Source organism: Muscardinus avellanarius, assembly GCF_963383645.1.
Source record: "Muscardinus avellanarius genome assembly, chromosome: 17".
Taxonomy (NCBI): Eukaryota; Metazoa; Chordata; class Mammalia; order Rodentia; family Gliridae; genus Muscardinus; species Muscardinus avellanarius.
Genome location: NC_137803.1, coordinates 13,738,442 through 13,759,829, shown reverse-complemented (window position 1 = coordinate 13,759,829; position 21,388 = coordinate 13,738,442). Strand labels below are relative to the sequence as shown.

Here is a 21,388-nt window from a genome sequence, read left to right as displayed (position 1 = left end):
ACACACTGGGGGTGAAATAGTTGATAGAGACCACCCACATCTGGGGGTGTCCAGATGTTGAAGTTAGTGGATAAAGATTATATATGTGTATACATACACATATACATATACATACACATACACATATACACACATATACATACACACATATACATATACATATATACATACACACATACATATACATATACACATACACACATATACATACACATACACACACACATACACATACACACATATACACATACACACATACATACACATACACACATACACATACACATACACATACATATACATATACATATACATATACATATACATATATACATATCCAGAGCTGGGCATGGTGGTGCACACTTGTAATCCCAGCATTTGGGAGGCTGAGACAGGAGGAATGCGGTTTGCAGCCAGCCTCTGCTACTTAATGAGGCCCTTTGCAACTCAGTGAGACCATGTTTCAAAATAAAGAATAAAAACACATAGGGCTGGGGGTGTAGCTTGGAGGTAGAATGCCCCTGAGTTCCATCTCTAGTACCTAAAAAAAAAAAGATTAAATATATGCAAAGAAGTGAAGTTTTAATGTATACTATTGTCTAAAGAATTAATGGAAAAGAACTCTCATTAAGTACAGGATACTGATAAAAGGACAGAACAGACACAATTAAGAAGAACTAAAGAAAGCAGGACATGGTGGTGCATACCTATAATCCCAGTACTTGGGAGGCAGAGACAGGAGGATCACAGGTTAGAGGACAGTCTCAGCAAGTAATAAGACTTTCATTAATCTAGTGCAACCTAGGTTATTTTATTTTATTTTATTTTATTGGTGGCACTGGGGGTGGAACCCAGAGGCCTTCTACCTCTGGGCTATACTCCCAAACCTATTTTATATTTTTATTTGGAAACAGGGTCTCACTAAGTTGCTGAGAGCCTCACTAAGTAGCTGAGGCTGGCTTCGAACCTGTGTGATCCTCCTGTCTCAGCCTCCCAAGCGCAGGGATTACAAGCATGCACCACCACGCCCGGCTCAAAACCTAGGTTATTTTTAAAAATATATTTTAAAGCCGGGTGTGGTAGCGTATGCTTGTGATCCCAGCACTTGGGAGGCTGAGACAGGAGGATTGCACAGGTTCAAAACAAGCCTCAGCTAATTAGTGAGGCTCTCAGCAACTTAGTGAGACTCTGTTTCCAAATAAAGTATAAAATAGGTCTGGGAGTATAGCCTGGAAGTAGAAAAGCCCCTGGGTTCCACCCCCAGTCTCACACACACACACACACACACACACACACACACACACACACACACACTATATATATATAGCTGGGTTATAGCTGGGTTTATAGCTCAAAGGTAGAATGCCCCTGGGTTCAATCCTCAATACTACAAAAACAAAAGCAAAAAAAACCCCAAACAATATAGAAATAGTGGAATCTGGAAAATATAACTACAATGAAATATTCATTAGGGGGTCTCAGTAACAGATCTGATATAGCAGAAAGATCAATAAATTTGAGTCAAAAGAGAGTATTCAATCTAAACATTATTTCAAGGGGAAGATTTTCGATGTAATAGAAAAACATATCAAAATGCATGGAATGCTGCCAAAGCAGTACACATAAGAAAAATACAGCTTTAAGCACACCCTTAATAGAAAATAATAAGATTATATCAATAATCTAAACTCTCACCCATACTAAACTAGAAAAAGAGAAAATTAAATCCAAACCAATAAAAATCAGGGCAATAATAAAGATATGAGAGGAAATCAATGAAATACACAACAGAAAAGCAACAGAGAAATACCAATTAACACAAAAGTGGATTCTTTGAAAAAAATCAAATTATTGACAAAACTGTAGGTTGACTGATAATGAAAAAATTTAAAAAGACACAAATTATCAAAACGAGAATGAAAGAAAGGACATCACTATTGACCTTACAGAAACTGCAAGTGTCCAAGGGGAACCCCATGGATAATTCTATGCTAACAAACAAGACAACTTAGATTAAATGGGAAAAAATTTAACTTTTTATATTGGTGCATTGTAGCCATGCATCTTAATGGAATAAAGATGGTGGAGGCACACATGCACACAACCCTCATTTAGCCCTTCCCCAATTCCTGCCCCCTTCCCTCTCCCTCGCTCCTCCTCATGATTGTCTTAGTGATTGATTATATATATATATAATATACATAATATATAATAAATATATATAATATATAATATTATATTACTATTATATATAATATAATCAATATTTGTGAATGTACATCATGTACATAAGGGATTTTCCTCTTCCCCCTCCCATCCCTTCAGTTAGGTCGCCTTATTTGCTCATCTATGGTTTTTTCCTTCTTTGTCTAGACTTCCTCCTATGACCCTTTTTCTTCCTAGCTTCTCCATATTACAGAGAGCATCAGATTTCTTACTTTTTGTGACTAATCTCACTTAGCATAATGTTCACCAGTTCCATTCATTTCCCTGTAAATGTCATAATTTTGTTCTTCTTTATGGCTGAGTAAAGTTCCATCATATACATGTCCCATATTTTGTAATCTAATCATCTGTTGACGGACATCTTGGCTATTTAAGTAGTTTGGCAATTGTGAATTGTGTGGCTATGAACATGCATTCGTTTGGTGGTTTGGTTTCCAGTCTTTTGAGTAGCTATCCAGAAGTGGTATTGTGGGATCATATGGTAGGCTCATTCTCATTCTTCTGAGGATCCTCCATACTGTTTTGCAAAGTGGTTGCACTATTTTGCAATCCCACCAACTTTATTAGAGTTCCCACTTCTCCACATCCTCATGAGCATTTGTTGTTGTTTGTGTTTTGAATGATTGCCATTCTAGTTGGCGTTAGGTGGAATCTCAGAGTAGTTTTGATTTACATCTCTCTGATTGCTAATGATGTTGAGCATTTTTTTCATAAATTTATTGGCCATTTGAGTTTCTTCTTAGTTCACTAGTTCATTTTTTGATTGGGTTATTTGTTTTCTTAGTGGTGAGTTACTTGAGTTCTCTGTATATTCTAGATATTAGTCCTCTATCAGAGGAATAGTTGTCTGCTTCAACAAGAAATAGAAAATATGAATAGACCTAGACCAAGAACTTGAGTTTGTAATTTAAAATATTCCCACAATGAAAATCTCAGGTCCAGTTCAGATTGTACCAGATTCTATAAATCATGTAAAGAAGAATCATACTTTAAATTCTACCAAAAAATGAAAGGTGGAAGAAATGTTTCCCAAGTCATTCCATAAGACCAATATAAACCTGATACCCAAACCAAAAATATCTAAGGAAAACTATAGACTGATGTTCCTCAGAAGGATAGATGCAAAAGTCCCCTAGAAAGTATTAGCCAGATGAATTCAGAAACATATGAAAAGGATTCTATGTTATTACCAACTAGAATTTACCCCAGGAATGCAAGGTTAGCTTAACTTCTGAATTTTATTTCATATAACACACCATGATCTAATAACGTATAAAATACATGATCATCTTAATAGACCTAGAAAAAACATTGAACAAAATTCCAATGCCCACTCATTAATAAAATAACATAACTCTCAATAAACTAGAAATAGATATGAATTTATGTAATGGTGACAGACTGAGCCCCCTGCCAACTAAGATTAGGAATCAGGCAAGGACATCATCTCTCACCACTTCTATTTGCTTTGTGCTAGTTCTAGCCATTGTGGCCAGTGATGAGAAAAAAAATGGACATCCCGATGAGAAAGAAAAAAGAAAAACTATATTTCTCTTTCCTTATAGACGTATGATTCTGCATGTAGAAAACCTTAAAAAATACAGGTGCAGCTGGGTGTCATGGTGCATGCTTGTAATCCTAATACTTAGGAGGCTGAGACAGGAGGACCTCAGGTTTGTGGCCTTAGCTACTTAGTGAGGCCCTTTGCAACTTCATGAAACCCTGTTTCAAAATAAAAAACAAGCCGGGCGTGGTGGCGCACGCTTGTAATCCCCGCACTTGGGAGGCAGAGACAGGAGGATCGCGCAGATTCAAAGCCAGCCGCACACGCTGGCTTAGGAGACCCTGTTTCCAAAAAAAAAAAAAAAAAAAGTAAAAATAGGTCTGGGAGTGTAGCCCGGAGGTAGAAGGGCTTCCAGAAACCCCAGTACCACCAAAAATAAATAAATAAATAAATAAATAAATAAATAAATAAATAAATAACAAAAAATAGCGCTGGGGATGTAGCTCAGAGGTAGAATGCCCCTGGGTTCCATCCCTAGTACCATTAAAAAAAAAAAAAAAAGCCTGCAAGAACTAATGAATGAGTCAGCAAGATTGCAGAATATAAGCTTAGTATACAAACTCATATTCTTATATACTAGCAATGAACAAACCCAAAATAAAACAAAGCAAGTTATTCTTAGGTTAAAAAAAAAACGTAGCACTTTCATGCCAGGCATGGTGGTGCATGCTTGTAATGCCAGCATTCGGGAGGCTCAGACAGGGGGATCTGGGTTTGCACACAGCCTCAGCAACTTGGTGAGGCTCTTGGCAACTCAGTGAGACCCTGTTTCAAAATAAAGAATAAAAAATAGGGCTGGGGATGTCATTCAGAGGTAAAATGCCCCTGGGTTCCATCCCCAGTACCTTAAAAAAAAAAAAGTAGCACCTTGAAAATTACAGTGTAATATGCATTCTGCAAAAATCAATCAGACTAGGAGTACAGCTCAATGGTAGAACACATGTCTGCATGTATAAGTCCCTGGGTTTAGTCTCCAGCACCTTCCCCCAAATATCAATCACAGAAAAATAAATTGAAAATAAATTCTACAGTAGTTACTTATAGGCACTGGGATTGTGGCTAATTTAAATTTTTTTAGTTAAACTTTTAGAAGTGAACCTATATGGCTTTTATAGTCAGTAAATAAATAGAAAATGTTATTTAAAACTCTTTGGGCCCTTTAACTGAAAGTACTTCATATAACCAAGATATTAATGCTTTGGAGTGGCCAAGCAGGGTTTGGACCATGTCTCCATCACTTCCTAGCACGAGACCTTGGGGAAATGGAATCTCACAGTCTCAGTTTCCTTGTCTATGAAATGGAACATATATGAGAAGTGTTCCGAAGACCAGTGGAAATTGTGTATGAAGTGTTTACAATGGCGCTCAATTCGGCTGTCCGGTCTTTAATACCAGCGCCATTGCTCTTTTGAGCCTAGGCTTTGCTGTGGGAAATGTTTCTTTTCTCTTGGCCATCATTTTTTTTTTTCTTTATCTGATTTTTTTTTTTTTTTTTTTTTTTTGGTGGTACTGGGGTTCCTCCGGGCTACACTCCCAGAACTATTTTTTTTTTTTTTTTTTTTAGAAACAGGGTCTTTTCTTAAGCCAGCATGGCTGGCTTCAAACCTGTGCGATCCTCCTGTCTCCGCCTCCCAAGCGCGGGGATTACAAGCGTGCACCACCACGCCCGGCTATGTGGTTTCCTTTTAAGAAATATTTTTAGTTGGTACATTTTAATTGTACATCATATTGGGGCATAGAGCGATAGAGACGTACATGTGCACGATTTTCGAAGCGCTTCCCTCCGGGTCCCACCCCCTACCTCCTCCCCCATCCGTGTCTGGGATTGGAGTGGGTAATTTTGTATACGTATGTGGCATTATTTCAGCGGCTGCACTCTTCCATCTGCACCCACCCTCTTCCCTTCCCTTAGCCCCCTCTATCACTCCAAGAAATCTCTGCTCTTTTACCTGATGCAATTTATCCTTATTTCAGAATTTCTATCCAGCTCCCACATATAAAACATAATAAAAATCTGTTCTTTTGTTGTTGTTTTGTTTCGTGGTACTGGGGATGAATCCAGGGGCCTTCTTCTACCTCCAGGCTACACTCCCAGACCTATTTTATATTTTAATTGGAAACAGGATCTCACTAGATTGCTGGGAACCTCATTAAGTTGCCGAGGCTGGCTTCCAACCTGCATGATACCAAGTACTGGGATTTTTTTTCGATACTGGCTAATCTGTCTGATTTCTTTACACCAGCAGAGCAGGAAACACGCTGGCAGATGGGGGTCACGTGGAGATGGAGTCACGGGGGTGCCAGAGAGGAGAGTCCGGGCGCAGAGGAGCAGAGGCTGGGAGGGTCCCCGTGTCTCTTCCCTTGACCTTCCAGGCCGTGAGACCTTGCAGCCAGAGGACAAGATGGAGAAGCGCAAAGGGTGCCGGGGAAGGGCTGAGGGCTGACACCGCGCCTGAGTCTTAATTTAGCACCATATGGTCCTCTCCTCCGCGTGGCTGCCTGCCCGCGTCACCCGTGGAAGCCCTACAGTCGCAGGAGTCAGGAGCCAGGAAATGACATCTTGGTCAAATTTCTTTGATCACTTCCCCCCAAGCCTTCTGATGGAACCAGATATGATTCTGCAGGCTACCAAATTTCAATAGCGACAGTGACATTTGCCACAATTTCGCTGCTCTTACACAAGCACAGTTAAATCTGAAAAACGGTAGTAGGCTTATATAAATAGAACCTGTTTTGTTTTGTTTATTTGTTTGTTTGTTTGGCTTGAACCCAGGGCCTTGCGCGTGCTAGCTAGGCAAGCACTCTATTGTTGAGCTACATTCCCAGCCCTCTCTACTTTTTCAATCTTGAGACAGGGTCTCACTAAGTTGCCTAGACTGGCCTCGAATTTGCAATCCTCTTGCCTCAGACTCCTGAGTAGCTGGATTACAGGAATGTGTTACCACACTCGGCTGTTTAGATAGAATCTTAATGTGTGGGACTTAAGTTTCTGTGAAGTAAAATTGTTTTTGTGCCTACTAAAACAGTCAGATGTTTGAGACTTATGATGAATACATTTTCAAAGTTGTAAGTGTTGGTGGAATTTTTTAATACAAATGTGGCATATAAGAAAAATAAACCTTGATTTGAGGTTTAACAACAAAAGAAATATTTTAAGTGTAGTCAGACTATAAAATCAGTGTACTAATGTGTAGGCAAGCTCTGAAATAAATGTGGCGAGAATATGGCTTAATTTAGATTATATTTGCTTTGTTTATACCATATAATCTCAATATCAGTGTATTGCTACTAAATTGGCTGATTTTAAATAGTTTTAAGTGGATTAAAGAAATTTACCATTTATTTTAGCATGACTTACCAGTTTTGTTTAAATGGACATTTTTTAAAAATGTAATCAGTTGTCTATGGAGATTAGGTCAAAGTCTTTAGCACACATTTTCTTCTTTAAAGTTTTATAACCAACCCTTTGGCATTCATAAGTAATATTTAAAACTCTTGGGTTCATTTCAAAAAATTTCTCCAACAAGTTGCTTTTTCAATGATTTGAAAAATTAGTATTCTCGAAATGGTATTGTTTGTGATCTAAACAATTATTAAGTATAAAAAATATATATATATTTACATATAAAGTAACTATCAAGAACAACAGGCCATTCAAGTCACCAACCGTGGACCTTTTTTGTTTTTGTTTTGTGCTGGACATTAAGCCCAGGGATACTATACCTTTGAGCTAGACCCACAGCCTTATTTTATTTTTTATTTGGAAACAGGGTCTTACTAAGTTGCTGAGGCTGGTCTCAAACTTGTGATACTTCTGTGTCGGCCTCCCAAGTACTAGGACTACCCACATACCCCACCATGCCTGGCAAACCTAGGCCATTTTATTTGTTTATCCTGAACTTAAAAAATGCAGAGGCAGTGACTCTTCTGCCTAAATCTACAAGGGCCTGGTGAACCATAATGTCACCTGTTCACAATGTGGGAGCTCTTTATCGGGTGGGTTATGTACCCCCGTTCCCCAGAATATCATGTTTCCTAGCAGCGAGTCACTGGGAAATTAGATGGTGAATCCAAAGATTGATTCTGAATCAGAAACATAGTGTGACAGTTGATGGTCTTAGAGATTTTTTCATGAGGGTGAGAGACAACCCCAAAAAACTAACTCTTCTCCAGGACAGAGCAGATCTTTCTAGTGATAAAAAAAAAAAAAGTCATGTCAACCTGACACCATAATAGCTGCTCACATTGAAGAGGGTGGTATCAATCTTAACATGTGTAAACTGTCCTTTCCTATTTCAGATGACAAGCACCTTCTTTAAATTTCTTTTGAAATAAGGCATATAATAAATAAAAGTAGCTAATTATAGGAACTTTAATGCACTCCACCATGATTTGGGGTAGTTCAGTTCTGATTTGATTATTTTACCACTTTCTTTAGGAATGTCTCCTTTCCTAAAGGAGGGTGACCTTGCCTGGACTTGGCTGTGACTCAGGTTTCCTTCACAACACATTGACAAACAGACTCTTGGGACACCTGACTCTGCAAGCCATGACAAGTTGATTCTAACCAGCTTTGTTCTCTCATTTTTTTTTTGAAATGTCAATATTTTGAGGTAACATAGAAAATCAGAAAACCAGTTCCCCATTAAGCACTTAAGCCTCCTTTATAAATCTTATACTATTTTAGACATGGCTTTAAGGGGACTTTAATTTTTTGTTCCATTTACAAGAACACTGAGTCAAACAACTTTAAACTGCAGTTATATATTTAATATTGGAGTCATGTGTCACTTAACCATGGGGATATGTCCTGAGAAATATGCATCATGAGCCAATTTCACTGACGCACAAATATCATAGAATGTACTTACACAAACTCAGATGTAAGTCACTTGATATACACAATCGAATGGCATGGCCAACACAAGGAGAACGAGGCTGCTGCAGGTACACCACAGCGGACTGTTTTACAGTAAAGTTCTCATTTCTAAGGAGCGGCACACTCTAAAACAATTAGAAGTATTGTATAGCAAGTACATGTCCCAGCCAGCATGCTTATAGCTAAAAATCTAAAGACTTGATCACTTACTTAGAAGAAAGATTTATCTTCTTATGGTTTGGGGCTAAGTCCATGTGAGGCCAGGGATCAGAGATCTTAGGACATGGCGGCCAGAGGTTCAAGTAGAGCCCATGGGCTGTGCTTCTTACATAATGGAGGCCGAAAGTAAGAGAGAGCCAGAGAGCAAGCAGGGGGAGGAGGAACCGTTTATATAATCTCCAAGGCTGTAAATCCAGGGAGCCGCCTCCAGCCAAACCCTACTGGCCTGGGGTGCCATTACAGTGAATTTATCCACTGCTGGGATTACAACCCTCACAACTCAACTCCAAACACCAATTTATGAGCTCTTTGAGGGGCCATTCTGTATGTAGCCACAGCAGTACATAAGCAGTAAATAAATCGTCATTTATTACCATTCTCAAGTACTATGTGTTACACATAATATTGCATAATACAATACTATATGTGTGCTATACTTTTATACAGCTGTCAGTGTAGGTGTCTTAGGCCTACATCAACGCAAACCTGTGAGGAATGTTTTTTTGTTTTTTGGGGGTTTTTTGGTGGTACTGAGGTGGAACCCAGAGGCTTTCTATTTCCAGGCTATACCCCCAGACCTATTTTATACTTTATTTGGAAACAGGGTTTCACTAAGCTGCTGAGAACCTCACGAAGTAGCTGAGGCTGGTTTAGAATCTGTGTGATTGTACTGTCTCAGCCTCCCAAGTGCTGGGATTACAAGCGTGCGCCACCACGCCTGGCTGAGGAATGTATTACACAATGATATTATGACACTGTGCCATCATTAAGCAGTAGGAATTTTTCAGCTCCACTAGAATCATATGGGACCACCATCATACGTACAGTCTATCATTGACGAAACCATGGTTACATAATGATTCTAAATTTGACGCTATACTGTTTTATTTGTTTGTTTATTTGTTTGTTTATTCATTTATTTACTTATTTATTTATGGTACTGGGAATGGAACCCAGGTGCATTCTACCTCCAAGCTACACCCCTGGTCTCGCTGAGAAACAGGGTCTCACTGAGTTGCAAAGGGCCTTACTAAGTAGCTGAGGCTGTCAGCGAACTGTGATCCTCCTGTCTCAGCCTGCCAAATGCTGGGATTACAAGCATGCGCCACCATGCCCATCTTTTAAAATTAATTTAAATTAATTAATTTACTTATTTATTTTGTGATACTGGGGATTGAACCTAGGAGAATTCTACCTGTGATCTATATCCCCAGCCCTATTTTATTTTTGAAACAGGGTCTCACTAGGTTTCTGAGAGTCTCACTAAAGAGTCTTGCTAAAATGGTCTTGAACCTGTGATCCCCCTGGCTCAACTTCCAAGTACTGGGATTATGGGTGTGAGCCACCATGCCTGGCTAGCTGTGGACCTTTTAAAAATTAATTTCAGTGATATTTACTCGTTTTGAAACTCATGTATCTTTTTGACATGCCCCATCATGAATCAGTTGGCAAGAAGTAATGGGCTTCTTTATTGGTTTTACAGATCAAGATCTATCTGAACTGGCAAGCTGCTGGAAGCGCAAGTAATGCTACTGCAAGTCACACAGGATCTTTGGGAGAAAGCTAACTACTTAGAACAAATTTAGGATTCTTCCATGAAGGTGAGAGGGTAACAGATGGCGGGTTGAGCTGGCGGAACAGCTCACCAATACTCAGATGTAACTGTGTATTTTAAGAAGTACATTAATGTAGCAAATTCCATTCCAGAGATCACTGATGGAAACAGAAGGGGTCATGTTTTCTAGATATCAAACCAACCTTCAATTTTACCTTCCCGCATGTTCTTAGAAGTCCGCGTTATCTTCTTTGGGTGATAGCCTTTACCTTTTTCACTAGCTGGGCGAAGGATCCATGTGCGGAGGTCCCACAGAACCCAGGGGCTGAGTTATTGATCTCTGTCCTGGTAAGTGCCTCGCAGCATTTAGTTCATCAGTTTTGAACACAAGTCAGGAGACTGAGGATTTTCCAAACCAGATCACTTTAGAATCACGTTTACGTTCGTTCAGTCTCCAAAGAGTGGCACATTTCAGTTTCTGCAAAAATTCCAATGCAATGCATACTGTCTCTCTGACTTCAGTGAGAACGTTGGTAACTTGGCCAGTCTAGTTCCTAAGAATCTTTCTGATACATGAAACCAAAACTCCAGGAGACTCTTCTTCAACTCAAGGCTGGTCTTCCAGCAAAGGAACCATATACCACAGAAAAGGAACCATATACCACAGTATATGTCTCAGATACCACAGTATATATATATATATATATATATATATATATATATATATATATATATATATATATGTCTCTACATCACAGTATAGAGCCTCAGATCACCAACAGGAATACTGTCACAGTGACAATACCAATAATTTTTTTTTCTCTCAACTCTCTTTGGGGTGTTTTTTTGTAAACCTCACCTAAAACTATCTTTTTAATTTTAATATGCATTTTTTCCTGAAATTCTGTTAGCAACATATAACTTGTTTTCAAGGCTTTTAGTTCCATTTATAAGTGTAATCTTTAAAGGTAATTTAATATTTAACATCACTTTAAATGCCCCGTGACCTAACTAGACAAAAATAGCTAATTTTTTTTTTTTTTTTTTTTTTTTTTTTGTGGTACTGGGGGTGGAACCCAGAGGCTTTCTACCTCTGGGCTATACTCCCAGATATTTTTTATATTTTATTTGGAAACAGGGTCTCACTAAGTTGCTGAAAGCCTCACTAAGGAGCTGAGGCTGACTTTGAACCTGTGTGATCCTCCTGTCTCAGCCTCCCAAGCACGGGGATTACAAGTGTGCGCCACCATGCCCAGCTAAAAATAGCTAATTTTTTAAGGTGTCATATACCTCTGACAATTTATTACTTTTTTTATTTGGTGGTGGTGGTACTAGGGTTCCTAGAAGCCCTTCTACCTCCGGGCTATGCTCCCAGACCTATTTTTTTAAAATACTTTTAAAAAATTTTATTATTAATTATTATTATTATTATTATTATTATTATTAATTTTTGGTGGTACTGAGGTTCCTGGAAGCCCTTCTACCTCCAGGCTACACTCCCAGACCTATTTCATTAATTTTTTTAAATTTGGAAACGGGGTCTCTTAAGCCAGCAAGGCTGGTTCCAAACTAGTGTGATCTTCCTGTCTCTGCCTCCCAAGCTGGGGATTACAAGAGTGCGCCACCACGCCCGGCTAGTACCTCTGACAATTTAAAGGATCAAAACTACAGATGGAAGGGCAATGATATTGGACATACATTCCTTGCTTCCCCTGGATTCCATGTTTCCTTCCCTCTTTTCCAGTATCTCTGAATTCCTTTTGTGAAAATCCATATGGTTCTGAAAAGGCTGACTCCTCTTCTCTGGACCCAGAGATTGATCAGGAATGGGCATGGAACTTTAGCCAACTCAGCTGGAGTGACTCAGAGATGTCTGCCAATCCCAGGACACATTTTTTTCTCTTCCCCGTTGGACCTGAACAAGGACTCACGTGTTCCTGGAGCTTTCGGCCTTCACTTCTGGTTCCACTCTTCATCTATCTGTTTATTAAACACACATATGAACATCTGCTGTGTGCCAGATGGGAAAATATAAAGTTAAGACCTGGTCACCAACAGTAAGATATTTTTATTATAATGACAGAAACAGGGAAATATATTGATAAAGGGACCCAAAACGTCAATACAAAAAGAAGAAAAGATGGAGAGAACCAATTTTGGGGATGGATCAGAGTGGTCACTTCAGGATTTCATGGGTGATCTAAGCACCCCTTATATGTAGTCGATATTATTCAGTGTATCAGTCTGCCCTGAACCACCAAATGAGCTGGGGTTTTGGTGAAATTTCTGGCAGTAACCCAATTACAGAAGGGGAGGTTGCCAAGTTTCCTTAGTCACTGGCTGGTGTCTTAATCCAAAATACAAGCTTAAACTGAAACTAGTTTTCAAAGAAATACTCAGACAGTAATATCAATAATACCTTACATTGTTAAAGAAGCAAATAACACAGTACACTGTGCGTTCATCATCATCCAGGGACAAGAGGCAACGGTATTTTGTGTCCTTAAAGACGTTTTTATGGAATATATCCCTCAGTGAGTTTTACCACACACCCACCATGACTATCTTGCCCATCCAATTTTTTTCCCCTTTTTTTTTTTTGCAGGTCTGGGGATGGAACCCAGGGGCATTTGACCTCCGAGCTACACCCCCTGCCCTATTTTTTATTCTTTATTTTGAAACCGGTCTCACTAAGTTGCGGAGGGCCTAAGTAGCTGAGGCTGTCCGCGAACTGCGATCCTCCGGTCTCAGCCTCCCAAATGCTGGGATTACAAGCGTGCGCCACCATGCCCGGCTTCATCCAATTTTATTTTACAGGAACATGTACAATATCAGAGATCCAGAGCAAATGTTCTCAACAGAGTAGGTCAGGGGGCTGGAACCCTTCCTGGGGTGTCATTAGAATCACTAGGGTAGTTCCTCCGACCTAAACACACCCTGGTCTCACTCTGGGATTTCGACTTAGGCCCCTCCTTAAAAAGTACAGCGGTGGTGCCTCACTCTTTATTAATATGATGCGTGAAAAAGAAACTGAGTTCTGGTCTAGAACTTCACTGTGGAGAAAGGGCGCTGAACATTGCACTCGGGAGATGGCAGCCAGCCACAGAGCTTAGGAAGGATAACCCAGAATCCTGAAGTCACGGTATATGTCATCTATTTTAGAGCTTTTATTGCTACATTTTCTAATATTGGTCAAAGCTAGAAAGACAAAATCATCATTATTATCAATTATACATTTGAATTCTGACTTAAAATGTGTAAATCAAAGCCGGGCGTGGTGGCGCATGCTTGTAATCCCAGCATTCGGGAGGCTGAGACCAGAGGATCGCGGTTCACGGACAGCCTCAGCTACTTAGTGAGGCCCTCTGCAACTTAGTGAGACCCTGTTTCAAAATAAAGAATAAAAAATAGGGCTGGGGGTATAGCTCAGAGGTAGACTGCCCCTAGGTTTCATCCCCAAAACTTAAAAAAAAAAAATGTGTATATAAAGTACTGTGGAGAGTTCATACCAAGTATCTTTTTGGTGCATCACATTGTTAAAAAAAAAAAAAATCAACAACCTGGAGGGAATGTATTTGCTCATTACACAAGACATCCACATCTAGACAGGTGACTATACCTGTAAATACCTAGCAAGATTTACTAGGATTGGTTGGTTTGTTTAAAGTAGTCCATCCTGAACTTTAGAAATGTGGGGATAGATGATAAGACTGGAGGAACAGATCCCAGGGCAATTGAATCCGACAGCAAAAATGGACAAAGATCGCTGAAGAAAAGTCCTCCTGAAATTTTTGTCAGACGGCAAATTACACCCAAAGAAGATAAGGGCGTAGCAATGAAATATGAGGCCATTAAATGAAAGAAATGGTTTTAATATATTTTGTCAACATGAAATGTGTTCAAAATAATTCCCCATCTCCTGGTTTGCTCACTGAAGCTGATCTGGCCTTCAGTCCAGCCTCATGCTGAATGAGAAAGCTTCTTTGGCATACAGTTGTTAGATAAAGGGGGTTCTGTGTATGTCCTAACAGACCTCCCGACACATTGGGGGAAAGTTCAATGTGATTCTTTTCTTCTTTTTCTTTTTCTTTTTGCGGTATTCGGGATTATTGAACCCAGGAGCAATCTACCGTCGAATTATACCCGCAGCCCTATTTTTTATTCCTTAGTTTGAAACAGGATCTCACTAATTTGCAGAGGGCCTCACTAGCTGAGGCTGCCCAGCGGCACCCTGCGATCCTCCTATCTCAGCCTCCCCAGTACTAGGATTACAGGTGTACACCATCACGCCTGGCTCACAATATGATATTTTTCTTATTCCTATTACATAACTATAGTAGGACTTAATTTAAAACATTAAGGATTTTAAAAAACCCACCTTAAAAAACCCCTCAGAAGCCGGGCGTGGTGGCGCACGCTTGTAATCCCCGCGCTTGGGAGGCAGAGACAGGAGGATCGCGCAGGTTCGAAGACAGCTGCGCGCGCTGGCTTAGAGGAGACCCTGTTTCCAAATAAAAATGTAAAAATAGGTCTGGGGGTGTAGCCCGGAGGTAGAAGGGCTTCCAGGAACGCCAGTACCACCACCAAAAAACAAAAACAAAAACAAAAAACCCCTCAGAAAACCCAAATGTGGGAATAAAATTTGGGGAATATATCGCTAAAAAAAAAAAGCAAGCGCATAATAAATAGACATTCTGCAGGTCTGTAAATCTTAAAAATGTAACAAAACGTTTGAAAGTTTAAAGCCTATCCTCGTTGTGGCTTACTACCTTCCTCTGGTCATAGGAAATTCACACAGGCACAATGTTTCAAAATGTTTGTCTTAGGCACGGAAACATTATTTACCAAATTAATGATTCCCCAGAGATGGAGACTTTGAGAGAAGCTTTCCCCAAACCGGTGGTGGGAATCCTTTGCAAAGAGCGTTAAAGACCAGGAGCAGCCTGCAGGCCAGGGTGACCCTCCAGCACGCCCTCGACCAGCACGCCCTGCGGCCAGCTTCGAAGGATGGACGTCTGCCCGTCCTCAAGATCCTTAAGTCCCTGCTGCAGCCCCGCGTCCCCACCCTACTCCCTGATCTGCAACACAGAGGCAACACCAGTGACCCCTGTAAAATTTTTACAAGGTGAGAATTATCCCACTGGTGTTTTTTTTTTTTTTTTTTTTGCGGTACTAGGGTGGAACCCTGGGGCGTTCTACCTCCCAGCTACACCCCCAACCCTATTTTTTTATGCTTTATTTTGAAACAGGACCTCACTGAGTTGCAAAGGACCTCACTAAGTAGCTGAGGCTGGCCTCGAACGGCGATGCTCAGGTCTCAGCCTCCCAAATGCTGGGATTGCCAGCGTGCGCCACCACGCCCAGCTCCCGCGGTTAACTTTCACTAGGTCCACCAGCGGCGGAGGAAGAGTGGGACCGGCTCCTCTTGGGGTCTGAGCGCTCCGCTGGGAGAAAAGCGGGCTCCTGGGACTCCTTCCATCCCGGGGCGCTGGGAGCCCGGGCGGAGGTGGGGCGCGCCGGTGACGTGCAGTGGCATCGGAGGAAGGGGGAGCCCGCAGAGCGGACCCAGGTCCGTCGGGACACAGCGAAGTCGCCTTCTTCTCTCTTCTCACCTGGGCCTCGCAAACTTCCCGTAGCCTCCGGGCGTGCTTACCTCGACCCGGTCCCACAGTCCACCCTGCGCCCTCCCACACCTCCCCCCAAAACGAGCGGACTTTAGGACCCCGCGGCTGCGGCCAGCCGCCCGGCAGTAGCTGGGCGTGGCTTCCCGGAGAAAGACCGCCCCCCTGGGCGGGGAGGATGACGTAGGCGCCCTATCCGGTCGCTGATTGGCTGAGGTCCCGCTGGCGTCTCCGCCCGGCCCGGTGGCTCCTCCTCCTCCGCGCCCCGCCGCCCAGTCCCCGCCGGCTCGCGAGGGAACCGCTCCGGCGCCGCCGCCCCAGCCCAGTGCGGACGGCAGCGAGCGCGGCGGAAGGAGGACGCGCCCGCCCGCTCCCGCCGCGCCCGCCCGCGCCCCGACCGCCGGAGCCGGCGCCCGGCCAGGGGGAGGAGCCGCCGCGGGCACGCCCCGCCTCCGGCCCGGGAAGACGTCGCCGGCGACCCCGCCGGCCGGCCGCCGCCCCCCTCGCCGCCGAGACCCACCCCCGGCGGCATGGAGGGGCCCCGCTCCTGACGGCCGCGCCGCCGCCCCGCCCCGCCGCCCGCCCCCGCTCGCATGCCCGCGCCGCCCTAGCCGAGGATGCTGAGGATGAAGCTGCCGCCGAAGCCGACGCACCCCGCCGAGCCGCCGCCCGAGGCGGAGGAGCCCGAGGCGGACGCGCGGCCCGGCGCGAAGGCGCCCCCCCGCCGCCGCCGCGACTGCCGCCCGCCGCCGCCCGCCGGCCCGCCGCGGGGCCCGCCGCCGCCGCCGCCGCCGCCCCGGGGGCTCGGGCCGCCTGTTGCTGGCGGCGCGGCGGGCGCGGGCATGCCGGGCGGCGGGCCGGCGGCGGCGCTGCGCGAGCAGGAGCGCGTGTACGAGTGGTTCGGGCTGGTGCTGGGCTCGGCGCAGCGCCTGGAGTTCATGTGCGGGCTGCTGGACCTGTGCAACCCGCTGGAGCTGCGCTTCCTGGGCTCGTGCCTGGAGGACCTGGCGCGCAAGGACTACCACTACCTGCGCGACTCGGAGGCCAAGGCCAACGGGCTGGCGGACCCGGGGCCGCTGGCCGACTTCCGAGAGCCCGCCGTGCGCTCGCGCCTCATCGTCTACCTGGCGCTGCTGGGCTCGGAGAACCGCGAGGCCGCCGGCCGCCTGCACCGCCTCCTGCCCCAGGTGGACGCGGTGCTGCGGAGCCTGCGCGCCGCCCGGGCCCGGGGCCCGCGGGGCGGCGCGGACGGCGAGCGGGGCGGCGCGCACGGCGAGGGCGAGCTGGACCCCGAGAAGGACTGCCCCGGCCCCGAGGGCGGCGGGCTGGGCTCCCGGGCCCAGGAGGAGCTGCTGCTGCTCTTCACCATGGCCTCGCTGCACCCGGCCTTCTCCTTCCACCAGCGGGTCACCCTGCGGGAGCACCTGGAGCGGCTGCGCGCCGCGCTGCGCGGCGGCCCCGAGCAGGCGGAGGCGCGGCCGTGCAGCTTGGCGGGCTCCAGGCCCCAGGTAAGGCGCGCCGAGCCCCCCGGACCCGCGCCGCGGCCGCCGCCCTGCACGCCCCTTGCCCGAGCCCCCGGCCGGCGCAGGTGGCTCCGGGTCCCCACGCCGCGGCCCCCGGCCCGGAGCCCTCGCCGTCATCTCGTGGGGCCGCCCCGCCACGCTCCCCCACCCCACCCCCACCCCGTGCACACATCGCCACCCGCCATCACAGAAGGCTCTAGAAGTCTCTTCCGTGCCAGAGTGGCCACGGGAGACGTGGAGCTCCCAGCCCCGGCCCCTTCTCGGATGGACTCGGGACGTTTTTTGGCTTTGAGCATCTCAGCCCTAGGCGAGGGGTGAGCGAAGCGCGGGAGGAGCCCTGTCGGTGAGCCGCAGTGGAGCCCGGGGCGGAGGCTTCCTGCCCTGGCCGCCGTGCGCGCTCCAAGGCTCTGCTTCCCGCACCCAGGAGGTGTCCTAAAGGTGCGCTCCCACAGGGACTTTTCGTGCTCAGTGTGTGCCAGAGTTGTTAAAGGTTGCCTCCTACTCGGAGAACTTGGTCTCCCCAGGACTGACGTGGGGACCTGCGAGTTGACTTAAAGTGGTAATGCAGGTGGTCTGCGTAAAGAAACCTCCCCCTGGGCGGCGTGGTTATAAACTTTACCTCTGCCATAACCAGCTTTCTAACGGGCTGGATTCGTGCCCACAGGTTTAGGCCTGCCTGGGATATTCTTGTTGGCCTTTTGCTATAGGCATTCATTTAGACTAAAAGGGTTATTTAAGCCCCCAGAATGGGGTAGCTGAGAATCCAGATGAGCCACTTGTCACAAACATTAAAGATGAATTTTTATAGAGCCACGAACACAGTTGAATGATATATGCCCAATAAAGTCCTTGAGAGTGACAGTTTAGTGGAGATGGGGGGTGAGTTTCAGAGTAAAAACCAGGTGCTATAAGAGCTTATTTGTATCTTTTGAAAAGTATTTATTTGGATGCTGTGCTTTTCAACTTAAGCAATCTCTGGGATGTTATAGTAGAAAAGGAATCTTTTCCCCCTCTTTGCTTGAAAGTTAATTCTACTTAAATATTTGCTGTCATTCACTATCCTAAAACGAAACTTGGGTATTGTGTGTCGTTAATGGTTGTGTGAATTCGATACCCATGGACTTGAGGCCTTTGGGGGCTGGAATTAGAGATCATCTAGGCTGAGTTACTGCAAGGCTTCTATGAAACGGCTCATGCTTCAGGATAATTTTTTTAAACAAACTCAGATGTAGTGATGCTAGTACCCAACATTTCACAAACCCCAAATGCTTTGCATTGGGCGAGTGAAATTTTACCAGCCATCTTCCAGTGCCTATGTAGGTTAGCATGCAAGGGTGTGTGTAATGTAAAAGCCCATCCCACCCTTAAGCCTCCTCATTATTATATCTGAAGAGATTTGCCGCATGGCCATTAAATTGAGAGAAGAAAATGTGAATTCAGGAACGATGCTTAGATATTTCTTTCTTTTTTTTTTTTGTAATAGTGTATATTGCAGGGTTAATCAGGACTGGAAGGTCTAATGAGATATCCTACAACTGAACAGCTTGTATCATTCCATTCATACTATTCCAGCAAGAATACCTCACTGATTGGGGCTTTTAACTGCTGGGCTTCTTTTTTCCCTTAAATTTTGCACTAAATGTATTGTGAAGCCACTATACCAAATAGGGGAGAGCTGGCGTGCAAACTGGAGTAGTGAGTGAGATTTTTTATCTCGACTGCAGTGCGTGGCCTTTTCTGGCAACCGCTAGTGCTGGGAGGGTGGACAAAGCAGATCGGGCACCCTGCCATTAATTCCAGCGCACCATTAATTCTCAGGAAGTGCCCTGTGCCTTGGCCATCAGCGGGAGTGGGGGATTAAGTCACAGGGGTCCGAGTACTACAGGTCACGCTCAAATCTATTTCCAGACACTCGCTGGTGTGCAGAACTTTTTTTTTTTTTTTTCCCAGTAGTTGCTCGGGGCTGCCGCAACCAATCGTTCACGCCTCACTAAATTGCTACCACCCCGCATTTTCTGCTTATTGGAGTGGCCTCCAAGCCCGGCCAGCTGTGGCATGCAGACATTGTAGCCCACCTAGTGGCGCCCGGGCTGTCACTCCCGGGGATGCTGGTGCGAGCTACATCCTCATCAGGTGCGGTGGGCGAGGGGCAGGGCCCACCTCGCCGCCTGCAGGGAGGAGCCCGGGTTCGCGTGGACCGCCGCATCCGGCCCGCGGCCCCTCCCTCCCGCCAAGATGGCGGCCGCGCCGCGCCACGTGACCTGTGGCCCCGCCCTGCGGAGAGCCGACCCCGGCGCGGAACCACGCGGCTGGGGTGCCCCGGCCCCGGGGGACGGTCGCCCTGGGAAAGGGAAGTGTGTGCGGCGGCGCCCTGCTGACCCGGAAGTAGCCTCGGGGTCACGGGCTGGCAGCTCCTAGCTGCTCAGGAATCGTGGTTTTGAATGAATTCCTAAGGGCAGGTCTTTGGTCCTCCAAGCTCTGTGGAGGATAAGGTAGAAGTAGCTTCCTCTTAATTTCATGAACTATTTAAGTAAAGCTATAGTTAGAATGGTGCTTCTGGATCTCTAGTACCTATGAAGCAGCCTCTCTACCAAAAAAAATAAAAAAATGGGAGTGGCGTTTACTGGTAAAACGTTCGTTAAAGCCGGTTTTGTTTTAGTTACAGAACTTGAAGTTGACCATGTTAGTGTCAGCTCGGTACAGTGTTAATGGTGGGGGTGACAAGTCCAGAAATTACCACTAGAATAGACCTATTAAGTCGCGTTCGAAAACAGAAAATGCAACAGGTATACTTTCACTCTTAAAATGGATATTTCGAGAGATTTTACAATGTGATTTGATTTTATAGTGAATGCTATATTGGATTACAACTTAAAGGTTCGCATTCCTTTAAGAAGACAACCACATACATTTCATTTTCTTCACAACTGCAGTTTTCTGCCAGTAACTTGTATAAAATTGAACAAATAAGACAATGGTCAGTGAAAGCACCCCCACAGTGACCTAGGAATGCATGCGACTGATGTAGTTATATATGTATTGGTGCTCATGTAAAGCATAGCAGAAAACTTTTTTTTTTTTTTTTTTAACTGGAGATGGAACCCAGGGGCATTCTACCTCTGAGCCATACCCTCAGCTCTAATTTTTTGTTCTTTATTTTGAAACAGGATCTCAGTAAATTACTTTCAGCCTTCCAAGTACTGGGATTACAAGAGTTCACCACAATGCCTGGCTATACAGCCGGTTTTAATAATGGACCTTTGTATTACTAGGAAGCTAAACTATTAATTTGTGTATTAGGAACAAAAATATTCTGATACTGGTAGTATTGCTGCTTCATTGAAAAAATAAGAACCAAAGGTAGCTAAGCTTCATATATTTGCATGCTTAATGACACTCTTAACAATTCATGAGCATGGATAGTCTAATATTGGAGACTTAGACCCTGGCTAGCAACTCAAGAGTGTAAAAACCATAAAATGCATAGATTATCATTGTGGTGGTTAGTGGTTAATATTGTTGGTTGGCCAATGATTGTGGATTGTGTTTTGAGGATCCTTGAAGTTTAGTGAAGTGCCTTTGCAAGTTGTACTCATGTTCGAATAAAAGATAAAAGTGTAAGCCCGTAATAGATATACAGTGCTGTGTCTTAGTGTCATTTAAGTTATGAGCTGTATTTAAACTTATAAAAATTAAGTGGTCAAGAGTCCTTATTAAAAATAGTAAGCCGGGCGTGGTGGCACAAGCTTGTAATTCCAGTGCTTGGAAGGCTGAGACAGGAGGATCCCGCACTGGGTTCAA

The 21,388-nt window shown here is 44.7% G+C and overlaps 1 protein-coding gene across 2 annotated transcripts in view; it reads left to right on the top strand.

Moving 5' to 3' along the window:
* Positions 1–16,681: 16,681 nt before the first annotated feature.
* The window catches only part of ZCCHC2 (zinc finger CCHC-type containing 2), a gene marked incomplete at both ends in the record, with an annotated part of 50,806 nt that continues 46,099 nt past the window's right edge, over positions 16,682–21,388 (top strand). For both annotated transcript variants that reach the window (XM_080714767.1, XM_080714766.1), the window contains one exon: positions 16,682–17,572. In XM_080714767.1, the coding sequence (XP_080570893.1) occupies positions 16,682–17,572 (891 nt within the window). The remainder of the gene's footprint in view (positions 17,573–21,388) is intronic.